Source organism: Oenanthe melanoleuca, chromosome 1A, assembly GCF_029582105.1.
Source record: "Oenanthe melanoleuca isolate GR-GAL-2019-014 chromosome 1A, OMel1.0, whole genome shotgun sequence".
NCBI lineage: Eukaryota > Metazoa > Chordata > Aves > Passeriformes > Muscicapidae > Oenanthe > Oenanthe melanoleuca.
The window spans coordinates 9,849,241-9,867,998 of NC_079334.1; the positions used below are offsets into that span (position 1 = coordinate 9,849,241).

At 35.9% G+C, this 18,758-nt stretch overlaps 1 protein-coding gene across 2 annotated transcripts in view; it reads right to left on the minus strand.

Moving 5' to 3' along the window:
• Positions 1-5,580: 5,580 nt before the first annotated feature.
• Positions 5,581-18,758, minus strand: part of CCDC91 (coiled-coil domain containing 91) — a 114,004-nt gene continuing 100,826 nt past the window's right edge. For both annotated transcript variants that reach the window (XM_056481895.1, XM_056481893.1), the window contains one exon: positions 5,581-6,775. In XM_056481895.1, the coding sequence (XP_056337870.1) occupies positions 6,656-6,775 (120 nt within the window). In that variant the 3' untranslated portion in view covers positions 5,581-6,655. The remainder of the gene's footprint in view (positions 6,776-18,758) is intronic.

Sequence of the window (18,758 nt, forward strand, 5' to 3'; positions counted from 1 at the left end):
GAAAATTCATCATTAAAAGGCCAAGACAGTAGCATAGCATGTCAGGATCCACTGCTGAGTACCAGATGTATCCTCACTGTGCAAGTGGAAAAAACATTTCCCTCCAAGACTCAGAACACCATAATCTATGTTAAGTAGGGGAGTTCCCCCTGCAAATTTGGAGTACAATGACAGATTTGGCTAGAGAAGTTGACAGGATGGTGTCTTTGCAGATGGAAGCACCATGTTTCCGGCTGGACTCCAGGCTGTAATACTTTCAATGTTTTTTTTCATCAGAGTCCTTTCTAAGGGCGGTATAGCTGACTTCCCCCCAAAGCTCCATTGTGAAGAAGGCAAGGCATTAGCTAGAAACAATGAGCAAAGTTCCAGCCTTGCTATTTAACAGCAGGAGTAAAATCCACTAGCAAACTTTGACTTGCAAAATCAGCAAACACATCTGTTCTGGTTGATTTCAGGACGCTTTCGTAACTGTATGTATTCTTTTCAGACTGTGAGAAACATGACTGACCAACAGGCTTTCTTGATTAATAAAACCAAACCAGTTCATTTTTGCCTTCTTTAACAGAAAAATGTATTCATTTCATGGAGCTCAACAACAAAGTCTTCAAAGAGTGGGTCAGCTCTTGCTATAATGTAGAAAACCTTTTTTAAAGTTGTTAACTGGCTTGTCCTGGACATGGTTGTTACTAAATTTTGCATAACACCAAGAGGATATGAGGAATATAAAAGACTTTAATCCACTTAACAGTTTAACCAAGAGGAAAAATTTGATCAAAACATGTAATTACTAAAGAAAACTGTATGATTCCCCTGTGAAAACCAGCACAAATCTCTGAATGCTTATGTTTCAAAACAAATATTAGCATTTGGTTCCAACATACAATCAGTCAATCAGTCAATCAATCAATCATTCAATCAATCAATCAATCAATCAATCATCCATTTATATCTTTCTTAAATATTGTGGAGAATGACTGTGTCATCCCTGCCTTCAACTCACCTGTTTGAAAAATTTGTTGAAGAAAAGTTGTGTTGAAAGTGTGCACATACACTGTGACTATGACATTTATATCACATATATATTTATATCACAACTTGAAGCTCACACTGCTGGTGATAATCTCTGTTCTTCTGAGTAGTCTTGTCATTCCTGTGCAACCATCAGTCCTTTCTGCACTTGCTGTCTGGAGCTTACAGAAATTTTTGTTCCAATCTCTGCAAGTGAAAAATTATTTAATCCAAGAAGCAAACACATTTCTGATTCCCAAGAAGATGATTAGATGATAGATTATCTTTGGACACAACATCTGGATCCTCTTCCATTTTATTTGGCTGACACTTAAAGACTTCTCCATTGTGTATATAACTTTGTTTTTAATACTAGTGTGGCAATCAAGCAGGAATATGTTCATCATCCTGATTCAGTCATATCCCCAACAAGCTCCAGAAAAGCTCCTAAAACATTCTGCTCAGGATGCTCAGGAAACACTGACATTTGTCAGACTAATGTATTTGGGTGTCAACACATCAACGTTGCAATGCTTCCAAGTTTTAAAAAGCATCAACTTATATTTTAACATTTGCTTTAATTTAATTTTAATTAATTTAAATTTTATTTTAATTAATTTAAATTTTATTTTATTTTGGGGTTTTGGGTGTAATTTTGAAGTACACATTCTCATGTCATATTATTTTCTGAGATGAGACCTTCTTAGCAGCAGTAGAGTAATAATGAGACACAAGTTTTTCCCTCACCACAAATAGCTAATCCCCCTTCTCCAGGACACCACCAGCAGAACAAGTGCTGACATTTTCTTCAAAGAGCTGATCACAAAAAGTTTCTTTTTAACTGCAGAGAGGCATTTGATGACCATCAATGGACCATTGCTGAAAAAAGAATGCCATTTACTTTGGCTTTTGAGAAAAGAAAAAATATTTTATCTTGAAGGAAGAGAACAAATGTCAGTGATTTGACTTCTGATAATGTTCTATACCTCTTACTATAGACTCATTATCAAATCTGGGGGAAAAAAAAGGAGACAAATTTGTAACATTTTGTTGGGAATCATATTTTTAGGATATGTGTATTAATAAACATCTCATTGTTTTACAAGTGTTCACTGCTACACTGATTAAAATAGTTATCTGAAAGGAAAGAATAGTTTGAGTGTCTATTTAGTAATAGACACAATAGCATTGTATTATTCATTCTGGACAATGGAAAGCATCTAAAAAATGCTGGTTGTGTAAGTCTGAAATGTGAGGAATTACAGGCAAAATAAGGAAATGTGAATCTCTGATGATTATTTAAATGGTTATAATTGCATGGATAAAATATCAATATCACATCTACTACAGAAAAAATATTGTTACTATCATTGCTGCTATCACAGGATAATAACTATAATTATAGTTATTATCACAAGAATATGTATCACTGAAAGGTGAAAAAAATACAAAACCTGAGCAACTCAGCAAACACAAAACTTGACAGTGCAACTTGGGTGGTTTTTTGTGTGATGTTCTACTGTCCAAATATGACTCTAATTCAGCAGCAGGATTATTTGTTGTTTTATGTGGGCTTTAAAATTAATAAACAAGGAAAACAATGGTAGCAGATGAATTTTCTTGAAGCCTCAGAAGAACAGAACAGAGCACAGAAAAGAAAACATTTTTTTTGTCAGTTCCTGCAAGAACATTAAATTGAAGGCATGAATTGTACCCATGTAAAAAGTGTCTTCCAGTCGAGTGTTTCTTCAGCACATTTATGGACCATTGATGAATAAAGAATTCCACAGATGTTATAAAATATTCCTATACATCATTCAGGATATCCATGTTAAAAAAAAAAAAAAAAAATTAAGACAAGCTCATCCACACATTAAGTCACTCCTGCAATGGAGTTTAAGGTACCTAAACTAAGTCAATTTGATAACTGCAATGACACTTATGATCTAAAAGTAAGTATAAATTATATGAGTCCCCCTGATAAAAAATTTATATTGGTGGCTAATTCCTTCCAGGAAACAAGACAAAATCTTATCACATGTTCCCTTCATCCAAGGGGTAGGGAAAAATCTGTAAGCTCAAACATGGGCATGGGAAATAGAGGAAGAGCAGGGTCTGAGTATTGTAGAGGAGATTTGGTGTGAAAAGGAATTAGGCTCTCTAAGGTCATGTCTGCATGGATAATTTCAGACAGTCAGGAATTAGCCTCGCCATTTACTGAGCTGGCAGGACATGACACACTTCTGGTCAGAAGCCAACATAAAGATGCACAAAAAATTCAAAATACTAAAGTGATCTCAGCCTCTGGAATGACTACTGCTTTTTCTTTGTCCTGCCACCTAATGATGGAGTGAAGGAATTCAATGGTTCAAGGAATTCAAGGGTATTTTTTTCAATGAGATTCTTACACAAGGCAAAAATTCAAATATTCCCGTATCTTAAGTATTGTCAGTATACAAAAACATGTTGCCCATTATTCCCTTTTGTGCATGACTTGCACACATGTGGTCTCAGAGCCAATCTAGAATCCTGTAGTGGAAGCAGATAAGGAGCCAGAAATATATATACAGAAATATAACACAGATGTGTTGGCCTGTATGATGCCACAATATTCAGTATTAACTCTGTGTAAACGATTGGCTGCAAATCACACAAATAACATGGTCTAGAACTGCTCAGTTCTAGACCATGAAGTAAAAGTGTTAAAATAGAGTGGGTCTGACTAACACCAAGGCATTTAAACACTGGGTCTACTGTTGCCCTGTTTTTTAAGTCACTTCTAATACACACAACAGACTGTCCAACCCATGTCTTTATATAGCAAAATTTATGGTTTATTTTAAATATGAAGTATATGACCATATAGATAAAATGTTTATTATATGAGCTTTGTTGATGTTCTAGTTCTTGCATTTTGATTCTGAGGATTAGTTCCAGGGTTGCTTGTTCCTCCCAGTACAGTCTCGCCAAAATTTAATGCTCCCAGCCAGGCCTCAGAGGCAGATAAAGTTCTACCCTGCAGACATACAACATGCTATTTTCTCTTTTATGTCATTATCCAGTTTGTAAGTAGGAATAAAGAAATAATTTTTAAAAATGTGGTGTTAACTTCTAGGAGACAGACTGGATTATGCAAACTTGTCCCTGGCTTGAAACTGAAAGAGAGTGGGCTCCAATTTGATATTAGGAAAGAATTCCTTTCTGTGAGGGTGGTGAGGCCCTGGCACAGGTTGCCCAGAGAAGCTGGAAGTGTCCAAGACCAGGCTGGATGGGGCTGGGAGCAACCTGGGATAGTGGAAGGTGTCCCTGCCCATGGCAGGAGCTTGGAACTGGATAATCTTCAAGGCCTCTTCCAATCCAGGCCATTCTATAATTCTATGATTCCCTTCTCCCAAATGGCTAGATAGAAATAATGAAAAATATCCCAAAGCTTTAAAGCTTTGGATGCAGTATGGAGAAGGTACAAGTTATTTTATACTGCAAAGCTCACCTACTGAATAGGTCTGGTTTTGCTGTATAAGTAGATTTCTTCTCTGAGACTTTTTTCAAATGTAGCTTCCAATCTGGTCTTGCACATCTGTGGTCTAGTCTGTAATTTTGCTTGCAGAGTAGAGAGGAAGATCAAAGGACTAAAATTGTCAGAGGTGGGGGGAAAAAAAAGTACAGTTCTCTGTGACCATCACAATATTCAAGAGCTGAAACTAAATAACACATGATCTAATGGGAAAGATGCATCACAGTTGCCAGTGAAACTGGCATCTTCATCTTACTGACTCCAATCATAACCTTCTCCAAAAAGTGCCTTTACATAGTGTTGCAAGTCATAATACAAATCTTTATTAGAAGAAGGCTGATAGACACCTAAGGCTCTGGCTTTGAAGGGAAACATTTGTATATCTTTAGTAAAAAAGGAATATTGTTTCATGTACAGTCCTAGAGCAAAACCAAGCAGTTGTTTTAGGAATCTGCTCATACCACATCTCCACAATTAAACACGCATTGTGAGAAAGCACTAGACAATCAATTTCCTTCTACAGTACCTCAACATTCAAAAAATCCTATGGGGACATCTATGTCATCTTTGGTGCAGTTACAGAGATAAAGTTTCACTGGTTTAGAAATAAAAAATGAGTAGGCAACTCGTTAACACTAAAGGATTTTCTTATCTGCCAGAAAAAATGGAAACTGATCAGCCAATCAAGTATCAAATAGAAGATTGAATTTTAATTCATTTGCAGGATAAGGTCATCATCTAGTAAAACCTGTTTACTTCTTCAGTGAACTTTTGTGTATACAAAAGACAAAATCTTTGGGCTTGATTACAAAAATGAAGTGTGGAAAAAGATTTAAATAAAATCCTTAACTTTCTGCAATACATATTTCATACTGCCAAATACATATGCAACCATTTGGTGCTCCTTATTACTATAAGAAAACAATTTATGAAAAGTGCTGATGAAAAAAAATCAGCTAAACAAAAAAAAACAAAAACAAAAAAAAACAAAAACAAAAAAAACCAAAACAAACCCAAAACACCTCCAAAGAATAAGAGCCACACTTAAAAAATGTCCATAAGCTCACCATAAGAGAGATCATTCTTAGTTTATTTGCATACCTAAGCATGAACACTTATTTTCCCCTATTTCATTCAGAGCTCTTCTACACCTAAGGCCCCAGTTCTACAATCAATAGAGTGTAGGCACAGAAATTCCACTCCATCTGCTGTTAGCAAGACTAGAAAGACCTATGAATGATCCAAAGTCCAATAATGTCAGTGGGGAGTTTTTCTATTTCCTTCCATGCACTTAGAAAGGGCATGTGAGGTCAGCAAGCTGCACTCCTTATTCTGTCAGAAATTCCACTGAGGCAGTGCAGTATCAGTCTCCACATAATTACATACATCTTCTTCCTGAAACTGAGGTCAGTCACATTAATCGTAATTTCATGAGCAAATGACTTTTGGAATTCAACTAGCTCTATAAAACAGAAATAAAATACACACTATACATTGGTCATGGCAATGTTTTTGCATCACCCTAATCAGATGCACTGTTTAGTTTGTAAATTTTTCTCTTCCTAGAGCTGGATTTGTTTATAAATGACTTAAGAAATGCCTGACAACACTCTTATGTTTCAGTACTGATTCTTCTGTTATACATGAAAAGAAGTTAGAAATACTAAGCAACTCAGGCTCACCTGAGGCAATGGACTTGGGCAGATACCTTGGAAATAGAGATGAATTTGTATCTATAACCAAGAAAATGTTCATCTACATTTTTTAAAATACCAAAAATAAGAGTGAATCACATTAACCCATGGCACCAAATTTAAAACAGACATAACTGGGAAATGTTTCCATTGTCGCTGCAATTATCTAGAACTTCAACCATGGGCTACTAGAAAATATCATGAAAGAAAAATCCTAAAGGTTTTTTTCCAAGGATCTTTTTCTCTCTCATGTTTTCTATCTGATAATAGTACTAAAATAAATAAATAAATAAAAGAACATCATCCATGAACGTTTCTACCAAGCATTTCAGATCAATCTCGATTCAATGGTACAACCCAAAAAGATTGGAATATATTCATCATTTGCTAGAATTTTTGCAGCTTCACAAATCACACTGTATCATCAGCACTGAGAATATCAGTCTCTGTTTTCCTTTGGGGCTGGCTCGTCCTTTAATAAAACATTTAACTGTTTCTGTGCACATGAAAGGAAAAGTTCCAAACTATGCAGATTTCTCTGACGGACAACTTCATCAAGCTGTTGAAATAAAAGAAAAAAAACGTCAGTCAACATTAATAAAACCTGAAAACAAATGCCAGGGTTTGTCAGCAAAAAGCCAACCATATTCAACAACAAAAATTCAATAACTAGAGAACCTAAGTAATTTCAATGTGTATAATTTAATAACATCTTTCAGTGGAGTATTTGAGTTTCTCCAAAATAAAATAAAACATACACAAGGCTAAAAGTAACTTTAAAGCTGTCAAATGCTACACAATCTATTTGAGAATGCTGAAGAGCCTAAGTGCCATACTAGGTAAATCCCCACAGAAATTACAACTGTTGCTTTTATAAAAAATACTGCTTCAGGTTTAAAGTGACCACTACATATGACTGCATATTCAAAAAATTCAAAGCCTACTTATAATTTAAATGGCAACATGTTTAAGTAGTTCCCAGAGGAAAAAGTCAACAAATTTGCTCTTTACTTTGCTTACTCCTACATTTTATTCCCTAATGCCAAACAATGTGAACTACATATATAAAACTGTATCCTTGCAGTATAGCCAATCTTCCCCACCAAAAAAGAGAAGAACACCATAGCAAGATGTGGCAGGTTATATCATATAAATGACAAAAATATGGGTTACTGAAAAGCATTTGAATTTTAAAACATTAATTAATAAATAAAATGCACTGCAAAATTCCTTCCATTTGAATGTTGAAGTTCAGATGTCAAACAAATATTATCACAAGTGAAAGATGTTTTCAATCTGACTGTCCTTTAATCAGCTCAAATTCAACTAAATACCCCTATAATGACGACACACTGTGAGAATGTCGGGAAGTGCTACAAGGCTAATATGGCATAAAAGTTATGCCACTCAAGGGAAACCAAGTAATGGAAATTTTGAAGAAGTCAGCATTTCTATCAGATTATTGTGCACAAGTTCATATGCAATGGAAAGTTGAAGATTTTTAAGAGAATATATCCTGACTCATATATCTCAGACTCACGGCTTTATTTACACCTTTCAGCAAAAACTGATCTGTTTATCAATCAGAAGTCCAGCTAATTGCTCTAACAGTCATTTGAATGCCCATTTTATTTTATAACAGATAGACTATTTTAAAAAATATCAACACAGAATGCAAGACAAGGATAGTGACAGCTTCCCACTTCACTTGAAAATGCACTCAGGATAAAGTTGCAGCACCGTGATTTAACATACAAAGGGAAAAAATTTTAGGACCCTGTGCTTTTCTGCTCCATGAATTCCTCTAATTTATGCAAAACCACATACTTAGAATATTTTGGCAATTTATTTTAACAGAGATGACTGTATCAAATCTAGTCACCCGCAGATCACACACATTTTCTAAACACCACACAATCATCAAACTCTCCTTCAGTAACAGAAGGTTAGAATCGCAGGATGGTTTGGGTTGGAAGGGACTTTAGAGATCATCCAGTTTCAACCCCCAGCCTTGGGCAGGGACACCTTCCACTATCCCAGGTTGCTCAGAGCCCCATCCCACCTTGTCTGCCTGTGTTTCTACTTCTGCAGATTTTCAGCTGTACAAAGTTTTGCATCTCTCTTCAAAAGCAGGCATTAGGGCTCCATACACAGCCTGATGAGAACTTAGCCCACTGATTTGCAACAGATTTTAAAGCAGATGTAGTTCAAATAAATGTCAGAAAGGTCTGTTCTTGATATATTCAAGTAACAGTTACTACTGACAAGAAAATGGAAGAAACAGCAAACTAATCTCTAAAGAAGATGTAAAGAAGAGTATGGAACAAATGAACAAAAAAACCCTGCTCTGTTGTGCTGGTGCATTTTCTATGATTTGAAAAGAATCTTGCCTCCTTTGTATCTTTTAGACCCAAACATTTTGCCTGGGGAAGGGTGAAGATTTTTTTTATTTTTGTGCTTGAGACCCATATTTCTTTGGGGAATGAATGGACAGTCATAGCACAGTTCACATAATACCAACTGTTGTATGTTAAGAAAGAACATGAGATACCCCTTTCTCTAATTAATATAATTATCACATTATGTCATCAGATTCTTTTGCTTCTGGTAGGTATATCAATTGGAGAAACTCAGCATGACACTGAATTTTAGTGGTTTCCTTTTACTGCATATTATATCATTATACTCCTAGACAGTTGAGCTTTGACCATGAGCTTTGGCTAAACTCTCCATTTTCTTTTCTTGCAGCCTTTCCTTGCAAATTCTGCTTTAAAGAGACCAGAGTAGCTCACCAGATGTGTGTTCTGATATGATGCTGCTCACTTTCTTTACCAAGGCTGCAATCTCACATTGTACAGGATTAAATTTATTTCACCAAGTACTAAAGTAAATGTTTAACGTGTGTAGTGATTGGCTACCAGAATTTCTTCAGGCTTGAGAAAGATTTTAAAAGTCTCAAATGAATTAAGGGGCCTTTGTTGAACTCAAGTGGTTAGTTGGTAGTCTCCATTTGTGCATTAAAAACCTTATTGCTTGTTAAAAGTTTATGTAAATGCAATAACATAAAACTTGAGAATTCAGTTCCCCCTTGTTTGCTCAGTCTAAGAATATGTATTGCCTTGAGCAGGACATTCTAAAAATCTTCCATGCTACAGTAAATGACAAAACAATCCAGAAAGACTTGGGATCTTCACATAATACAAAAAGAGAAGCAACAAATAATGCTGGCTTTGAAAATGGTACACTTGAATGTATTCAGGAGGAGAACATTCTTGTTAATGGGAAAATTGGCTTGGCTGGGAAATAAAATAAATGAAGCTTTGTTATATAATATATTGTTTAATGAACTGTTAGCAATGGAGGGAGCTTTTCTGAAGAGTGCCTCCACATTGCTGGGCTCCTGCTTGCACAGGATTTTCCCACAAAATGGGAAAATGTATAAGATATTTTAAATCTCACTTTTCCAAATAGTCTTCTCTCTATATTTTTAGGTCGTGTTCACTTCATGGAATGATCTCATTATTTAAACAAACATAAATGGACATCTGGCAAATTCAAAAATGAATGTGACTCATATGCAAATGTAATCAGTATGAATAACATATTTGGGCTGGAGCATTCTCACAACCAAACCAACCCAACTGTGTGATTCTATAGATGCTCAAAAATGCATCATGTTGGTTCAGATCTGCCAAGAAAGGGCATTTTCCTACACCATACTGTCACTGCTGTCATTGCTAGCCAATGTTTCTCTTTCATTCTATGAAATCTATTAGTTCAAAGTTCCAATTCTTTAGACTGTGTCCAGTTAGTGGAGCTTTAATTTGCTCAAAACTTTAATGCTCCAGACCTTCGTTATTTTAAGTTACTCAACAGTATCTTCTAACTCTATACTGATATTTTTTTTTTTCTTTAAGAACCAGATGTTGCCTCCCTAGGCACTTTTATGGATCCTGCTGAGAAACTGGATATATGAGATTTGGAAAAACCACTCCTTGAATTCTACTCTTTGAATTCCCACTATCCTTCAGACATTTCATTTACCAAAATATGAGCAGAGTCTTGCAGGACTCTCCAGTGCATTCAGTGCTGTTTTTTCCCCTCTCTTTAAAGCTTCAGTCCACTTCTCAGGTCTAAGTGCATCTCCATCTTCTGACCAAAGATGCCTGGATGGGGTGCCCTGTGGAGTCTCACCTCATTCATATCCACAGGATATCCACACAGGATAATATGCCATTGAGCCATGCAAGGCACAACCTGAAGGCACAAGCCCCAACAGAACTCCTGAGTGGATGCAAGAATGGACTTGGGAAATGAAAATAAAAAAATAAAAAAAATGCACTGTATTAGCACCAGAATGCTTCCACCCCCGGCTGCTCAATCCCACTTTAATCAACCCACCTTCCCCTGCATCACTGCATCACTTCAGCCACCCATAGCTCAAACCAAACCACTATTCTTAGCTCCACATTTTCCTAGATTTATTATCTTACCTTTCAAATCTTCTGTGAAATGGAAAGGAAGTCTAAATGAGTGATGCCTGTAATAGAAATTAGTTTCTTACACAAACAACTGAGCATGCTCATCCTCCATATCTTCCCCTTGCAATATCTACCTACAAATAGTTTTTTTTTCATGGCATTCATGCTTATCTTTCTCTATAAAATATTCACCAACTTTTAAATACACTTCAAATTACTAAAGAGAAATGCACTCAGAGCTAATAATTAATAATTAACTGCTGCATGTCAGAATTATACTCTTTCTAGTAACTAATAAAATAGCACAAGAAAAATATAATTTTAGGTTAAACACTGAAGGATATGAGATGAAATCCTGATCTCACCAAGTAAAGGTATATTTTGTTATTGATCTCACCATAGACTGAAGTTCACCCAGAAAAGGGAAGAAAACAAAATTAATTTTAAATATGGCTCTTCGATTTTCCTGTCCATATAAATATAAAACTGTTTAAAAGTATATTTTTCAAAATTATTTCTCAGATAATACAGCTTCCCAATACCAAATGCATATACAGCTGTAGAAACAGTAGCTACATTTATTCAAATACATATGAAAAATTTACCTGTGCTTCAAATGATAATTAGAGGATTAATGTATTCAGTAGCAGGTCAGCTCACTACTCTGGCTCTATGATAATAACAGGAGTAAAAACTGCCATCTTCTTTTTATCATGAAATTCAACAAATACAATGGCCAGAGATTTAAAAAGAGCAAAGATGTTGAGGAAGAAAGCTTTTAATTGTACTTTTATTACTGGTGTTTTTGTAGTTGAGCACACATAAAAGAAATAAATAACAAGCAATGTCATCATATTGTAATGAAGCAGAGCAGTTTCCCTAAGATGATAAAATCAGGAATAAGTTTTTGAGTCTCATTATTTTTCCAGGAAAAAGGCAAAGAGGTTTATAAATAAAATATTCCAGCAGTGATATTTATGCTTATATTCATCCATATAGGATGAAGGGCCAGTGGGGAAGACTTAGAATCCTTAAAAGTATCCTTGTTACTCAAAAAAATTCATGTTCAGGAAAAGACAGGAATATTTCAAATGCAGAGTGAGTGTTTTGGGGAATTGAAAACACAGAGAGGGATGTGTGAAGAGAATGGGTTCTGAAGGTGGGTTTAAGCAGCTGATAATAAGGCTTTCCATTTATTTAGTGTTTACAAGGAGCTGCTGCTTGGCTGTTGAGCAGGATTCATCACTAAGGCATTGCTTTGAGGTTAAATATTGACTAGCCACAGGTAATTAGTCATAGACATCAGCCTGGCATAATTTCATATTTTGAAGCATTTTTATATATTTCCTGTCTCCTCTCTGAGGAATGTTAAATAGAAAGGGGACATTTTGACACATTTGACAAAAACAATTGCAGCTTTGTTGTAATAACTGGTAAGTAATTTACCCTAGTTTATTTAGTCTTAATTTTTCTATGTATTTTTATTAATGATAAATATACTCAAGCATTGTCTATTTCCTGTTTGCAAATTAACTGATTTCAATTAGCTATTCTTCTGTATGGTTTTACATTATATAAATTTATTAACTAAAAACCTTTTATATAAAAGAAAGTAAATACAAAGTAAAGAATGATGACAGGCACACTTCAGACTATATTGATTTCAATTAGCTATTTTTCTGTATGGTTTTGTACTATATAAATTTACTAAATAAAAACCTTTCATATAAAGGAAAGTAAATACAAAGTGAAGAATGATGACAGGCACACTTCAGACTATATTTTTTGCATAACTGAGTTAAACATCTGTTGTGAAGAAAATGAATATAAGATTAAACTAACAATTCCCATTTTTACTTGGAAAGACTCTGGAATAATTTTTCATTTTATTCTATAGTTCTAACTTAGCACTGTTTGATCAACACTTAGATGGATGTGTCCATGGAGAGCAGAACACCAGTCAAAAGTGCTGCTCTGACAGATTGCTCTTCTAAATACTTTTGTACTTAATAATTAAGTACTAGAGGAACAAATTTAAGTCCCTTTGAAATCAGTGGAATCAAAAATATACATTACTTAAGTATAAGGAAGAAATTATAGTGATGCTTGATTTGTTTGTGTGTATAAATAATTTACTAAAAAATTCTGTCAGTGGCACTCCCTCCTCTGTGCAGGGACTTGCTTGACAGTGACAACATGTTAAAAATATACTGGGCTGCTCCTGGAGCAGGGAATCCAGATGTAACACAGCTTCTTGCTTAGACTCAACCATTGATGTTGCAACTGAATTTGCCTTTAGGTATTTCTGTTTATCCTAATTACATCTGTACCTAACAATAGGTAATTATTTTTTAATCATTTTGGCATCAGTCTGAGCTATAAATTATGGTTATGGTCTTTCTGAACAATAGTCTGAACTTCAATTCTAAGTGATTAAATGGCTGCATTTAAATCTGTGATACTTTCTAAATACTTTTAGAGACAAAGTATTTCAGAATAATAATGGCTTTTCATGTATGATCAAAACCTTAACTTTTTCAGGCTCCTCCTGGCTCAATTGATGGTGCAAAGCACTACTGCAGCTTAGGGTTAGGATTCCACTTTTCTGGATATTGGCCAACAAACCCAGTCCCACAGACCCTTGCAGTGTAATTAAACACTCATCAGTGTCTTCTCACTGCTTGATTGGTCAATGCTCCTCTTCAAGGAAAATTCAAAGACAAGAGGTTTGCTCTGCACAATTGCTATGTTATATAGAAAGGTTTTGTTTGGGTTTTCCCCCTCCTCCACAACTAACCCACTCCAGTGAACGAGCCTGACATGATCCTGAAAGGTTCTGCAGCTGCAGAAGTTCAGCTACATACTAATACTTTCTATTAAAACTACGGGCCCAGAACTATTTCTCAGTGCACTAACATCTTCTCGCCACAAATTCAACAGAAGGCTTTAAAAAAAATCCCTAGCACGTTAAATAGACCATACAGAAAAATTATTACCTTGAGGAACCTGCAAATCTGAGAGTTGGATGAGGAAACAATGAACTACTTCCTCTCATTTCTATAATGGATGAGAAGGAAAGCAGATCCATATGGTACATATGTGCAGCAGAGCTTATTTTAGAGTTAATCCCAGGGCAGGACATTTTTGTCTGTCCACCTGTGAATTTCTACTATTGATAACACTCACTAAGTATATAAAAATAAGGTTCTTCATGGCTGTAATTTATACAGTATCTGCTGCACATTAGAAAGCCATCAGTGTTCAAGACTCTAGGAAAGAGTGATGTTTAATTAATTATATTGCCATGTGAAAATGTTTTTTTTTCCCTTTAAATAAATAATGCTGCAACTTCTAAACCTTGAGGATTTTATGCTCTGAATTTGATCATTAAATAATACCATATGCTGGTCACATCTTTAAAATAGATTTGCTGAAGGTGGTAGTAAAACACCCTGTCAAACCTCTCAGAATCTCCACTGTCTCCCAGCTGGACCCAGGAATGTAAGAAAATACTAGCTTTTCTTCATATAAATACAAGAAATAAATTTGCTTTCAATCAAGGAAATTAGATTGATTGCAAAAATAACTAAAAACAGTTGCAGCACCTGTTCAGACTACTGTAGGAGGTGAAAAATAGGCATTTTCTAAGCCCACAAAAATAATAATAATGTACATTTATGTGCATTAGTATATGAGAAATCTCTGCAGTGACCTACCTACTTAACAGGTTACAAACATGGGGTTTTTGGACCAAATTATCTATAGACTATCCCCATACACTAAAAAAATGAATTACCACAATTGCTTCTATAACTGCTGATTGGTCCAGAAATCTGATTGTTGTGGTTTTAAGTCACAGACTCAAGATTCTTAAAACAAACATAGAGAAACACATGCAAACAGTGTCTCCAAAACCTCTGAATGACAAATGGTTAATATTTGACCCTGGCAAATGTCTGCACAGCTTCTGAAACACAATGGATTGCAGTCTTCACCAGGCAGGCACAAGCCAGGCACTGACCACAATGTGGCCAAATTCATCAAATCACTTCCTCTGATATGAAAACAGAGAACTAGAAATTTACAACAGCACCTAAAAAAAGGATTTATAAGTGACTCAAGACTGGTTTCTATCCAGGCTTGTCAGACCCTGAGTGCACACAGAAAAGCCCTTAATAGTTTTCTCCTATTCTCCAACTGTTTTAAGTAACCAAGTCAGTCTTGGGCACTATCACATCCTGATTTAATACAGCTACAAATGACTTGGCAGGGATTACACAGGGCTCCTGTGGAGCTTCATAAACCCAAATTGCCACCTCTCCAGGAAAGTGCCTGCAGACTATCAGACTATGCTTCCTGAAAAGCCCTGAGTGCAGGGCTGGGTGATAGATCTGGTATCAAAGATCTGCTTCATTTGTCAGCATGCAAATGTGCTCCAAATTAATCCACAGTAACCACGCTTGGTTAAAAGCAGAAACAATCTTCCTACGCATAAAAATTGCTATTGTTATCAAACCAAATAAAATAAATGATATCTGATGGGCTCATGTTGAGTCATGCTCACAGAACTGCCTTACAGTACCCAGATAATATCTACAGAACTGGATTAATTAAGCCTAACTGAAAAGCAAACAGCAAACACAGACATTAATGAGAACAATCTTTTCTTTGTTACTGTGAACATATATTTTGCATTATCTGTGAATAAGTATGCAAAATAGAGATAATCACTGCATCATTAATGTTTGCAGTGTATACAAACTGAAAAAAAATGCCCTAATAATGCAGATGACTGTGAAACCACAGCTGTGTGACTGCTATTGCACTGCTTCCTAAACATCTATATCTAATGTGATCCTTCAGGAACAGGAGGCTCAGCAGGAGCACAACTTCCTTGCCTCTAAGAAGGGTAACAAGTGGCTGGTAACACACACGACAGAGAATCACTGCTTTTGGCTGGGAGGTGAAAAAACTGTGTTATATGGAAAGCTGAAGCTACAAATAACATAATGAGTCAGACTGTAATTAACCTACCTAGATATCAAGGAGACTGGAGTAGCATCATGATTATCTGAAGGTTGCTGTGAAACTTTGACACTATCTGCCACAACCTATAAGGTGAAGTGTCCCTTAACAACACACTGGAGTTTGGTAAATAGAAGCAACAGGAGGAAAATCCCACCTCTTGGTTTTAAGGAACACTTGATTTAACAGCCAGGTTTTCATTTTAATGAAATTTTAAGTTGTGGCAGGATGAAACAGTACATTCTAGAAGTCATGGGCAAAGATGATATCATATGAAATACAGGTATTTTTGTAAAATTAGCATTGTAGGTTACAGTTGATGGATTCACACAAAGAAATTAAATGAGGAAAAACAGCCTGCAGCAAATCACTGATAACTTTAGCATTAAATCTGTGGCAATATACATGCATTTAGGTAAGTAATTATATATTAAGGTTCAAGGAATACAAAGTTAATGTCTTACCATTCAGAAAGAAATTTTTGAGCCCACATTTACTACTGCACTTCTTCAGTATTGAGAAGATTGAAGATAATGTTTTTTTACTGACTAGCATTTTACTGGAAAACGCGGTTTGGAGTTTGAAGCCAAGCTACTGCAGCAAAATTCAGGGCAGCTGCTGGCAAAGCAAACTCATAAAGCTGCAGCTGTGACAATGCCATCAAAGACAAAACCTCCTTGTGCAGAACACACAGAGATTGAGCACCCACGGCTCTCTGCAGGTCATCACTTACAACACCACAGGCAGGAAGATTCCAAAGGAGGAGGGAGAAATCTCCAGCAGGACACAACAATCTGCCCCACTCAACCCCAAATCCTCCCTGCAACTGGCAGCCAGCAGACTCCTGGGATGGATAGTGTATTCCCTAGAAATTCCTTTGGGTACCTGCCTATTCTGCTGCTTTTCCAGATGCAAATTTGTGTCAAAGCTTTGCTGAGAAATGACACCCAGAATCTACAACCACTTTTTCACACCGGCAATACTTTGTTTCACATTACTGAAAAAAAAAACCCAAACCAAAACAAAACCCAAAAAACCCGAAGAAACTGTTGCTTAGCAGGGTGGGGTGAGGGGAAAGGGCAAGGGAGGGAAAAATATACTTGACCAAATTATATGAGTCAGTAGCCTGCAGCTAAAGCAGAAAAATAACATATATACTTATTAACTATAAGTCATTGAAGCATCTTGCTGAATTTCTAACACATGGGTGAAGATTTGAATGCAAAAAGTAAACAGGAAACCACATCCCTTTGCTTCATCTATCTAATCTTGCTATTGCTGTAGGTAAGAAAATTTATTTCTTTACACATTTCTCTAGCTTCATAGACAACTCAATTAAGTCTCAAAATTTTGATCCCATGGCTTTGCTGCAGGAATCCAACTGCAGGAAATAATCACAGGAAAGATTCATCAAAACACATATGATATGGCCAACTTTCCCATTTACTTTTTTCAAATCAGAGTTCACCAGGAGGATAAAACCAGCAAAAGACATACCTGAAAAATAAAAAGCAAAGAAGTTGCAAGGTTTGGGGTAAAAATACCTTGAATTTTCCTGCATATAACCAACTATGAAAAGTCTCAAATAATTCCCCAGCTAAAAGAGTAAGTAGATAAAACTACTGAGATTCAAGCATCTCTACAAAAAAGGACTTGGGTGTAAATGAGAAGCAGCACAAGGAACTCAAACAAACCCTGAACTATGAATGTTCTTCAGCTGTAGGAAAACACAGCTCAGAACAGAATAAACCATCCTTATACACAAACTTATCTACTCATTTTATTTGTGCAGTGAACAAGAGAGAAAAAAATTGCCCTCAAAACTCCACAGCCAAGACAATCTGCCAAGTAATGTGACTTTGTGGTGGCTCTGTATTTACTCTGGGCTTATCTTATCCTGGTACATGGACAGAGAAATTCTACAGAGCACTTCGTGAAAACAACAGTGATTTCTGGATCTTCACAGCACAAACACAGAGACCACAAAACTGCCCCTGCATTTCATGGAAATGATGGAGAATAGAGCCTTCTCTATTCTGTCCCTTTCCCTTTGGGCCTCAACTCCAGTGTAATTAAAATGGTATCATAATAATCTAGGGATGGAAGGGACAGTGACCCAACCTCTGATAACTGCACTGGGAACTCATAATAAAATCAGAGTGGAACAATTGCCTCTTCTCTTTTGCAATCTGGCAGCCTTGCAGGTGCATGCCAAAATGCCTTTGCTGAGCACGGCCATCATTAACTTTCTAAAACACTTCAGGATCCCCTTGGTGCTAAGAGGTACAGCAGGGACTTGGAAAAAGCAAAGAAGTTGACCTATGACTAAGAAAATAAAACTGCAGATGATATTCTCAGCCTTAATTAATCCAAGTGATCATATTGAACTGATTAAACTTTCCATCTAGTACAAAGCAATGTGGATTACACTAACTTAAAGATCAAATTTATAACTGCTGTTATGCTACAAATATACCAAATAAATTTATGAGTTGAACATACTCATAAATTCTGAATTAAGAAAAGACAGTGAAATACAAATCTACTTACAAGCATATAGATGAATTTGAAAGACAGCAAATAATTAAGGTTTTATTTTAATAGGAATGACAAAAAATCCCCAAAGTCCTCCTCCTCCTCCTCAAAACATTCACTTATTCAGTCTAAAAGAATATTAAAAGTTTGACCTTCAAAATTCACCTGACCTAACTTTCTCACTAGGATGGCAAGATAAGGGTATTCATGTTAATTTGCACACATGGATGGATAGATTTTTCTAGGCTTTGTTGTTCTTCTTCTTCTTTTTTTTTTTTTTTCTTAAATTACCTACTCCTGGTTTATCAAAAGGTCCCTTGAAAATGCCCATGGGCAAGAGTCACAAGCTGCACTAAAAATGCTTAATCTCACATATCTAACCAAGAACTTTGGATTTTTTTCTCTGCTCAGTATCAAAACATTTTGTGAGCATCATATAAAACACAAAACAACCAATCTTCAAACAGATGATCTGGTTACAATTCCCACATTTGCAGAAGT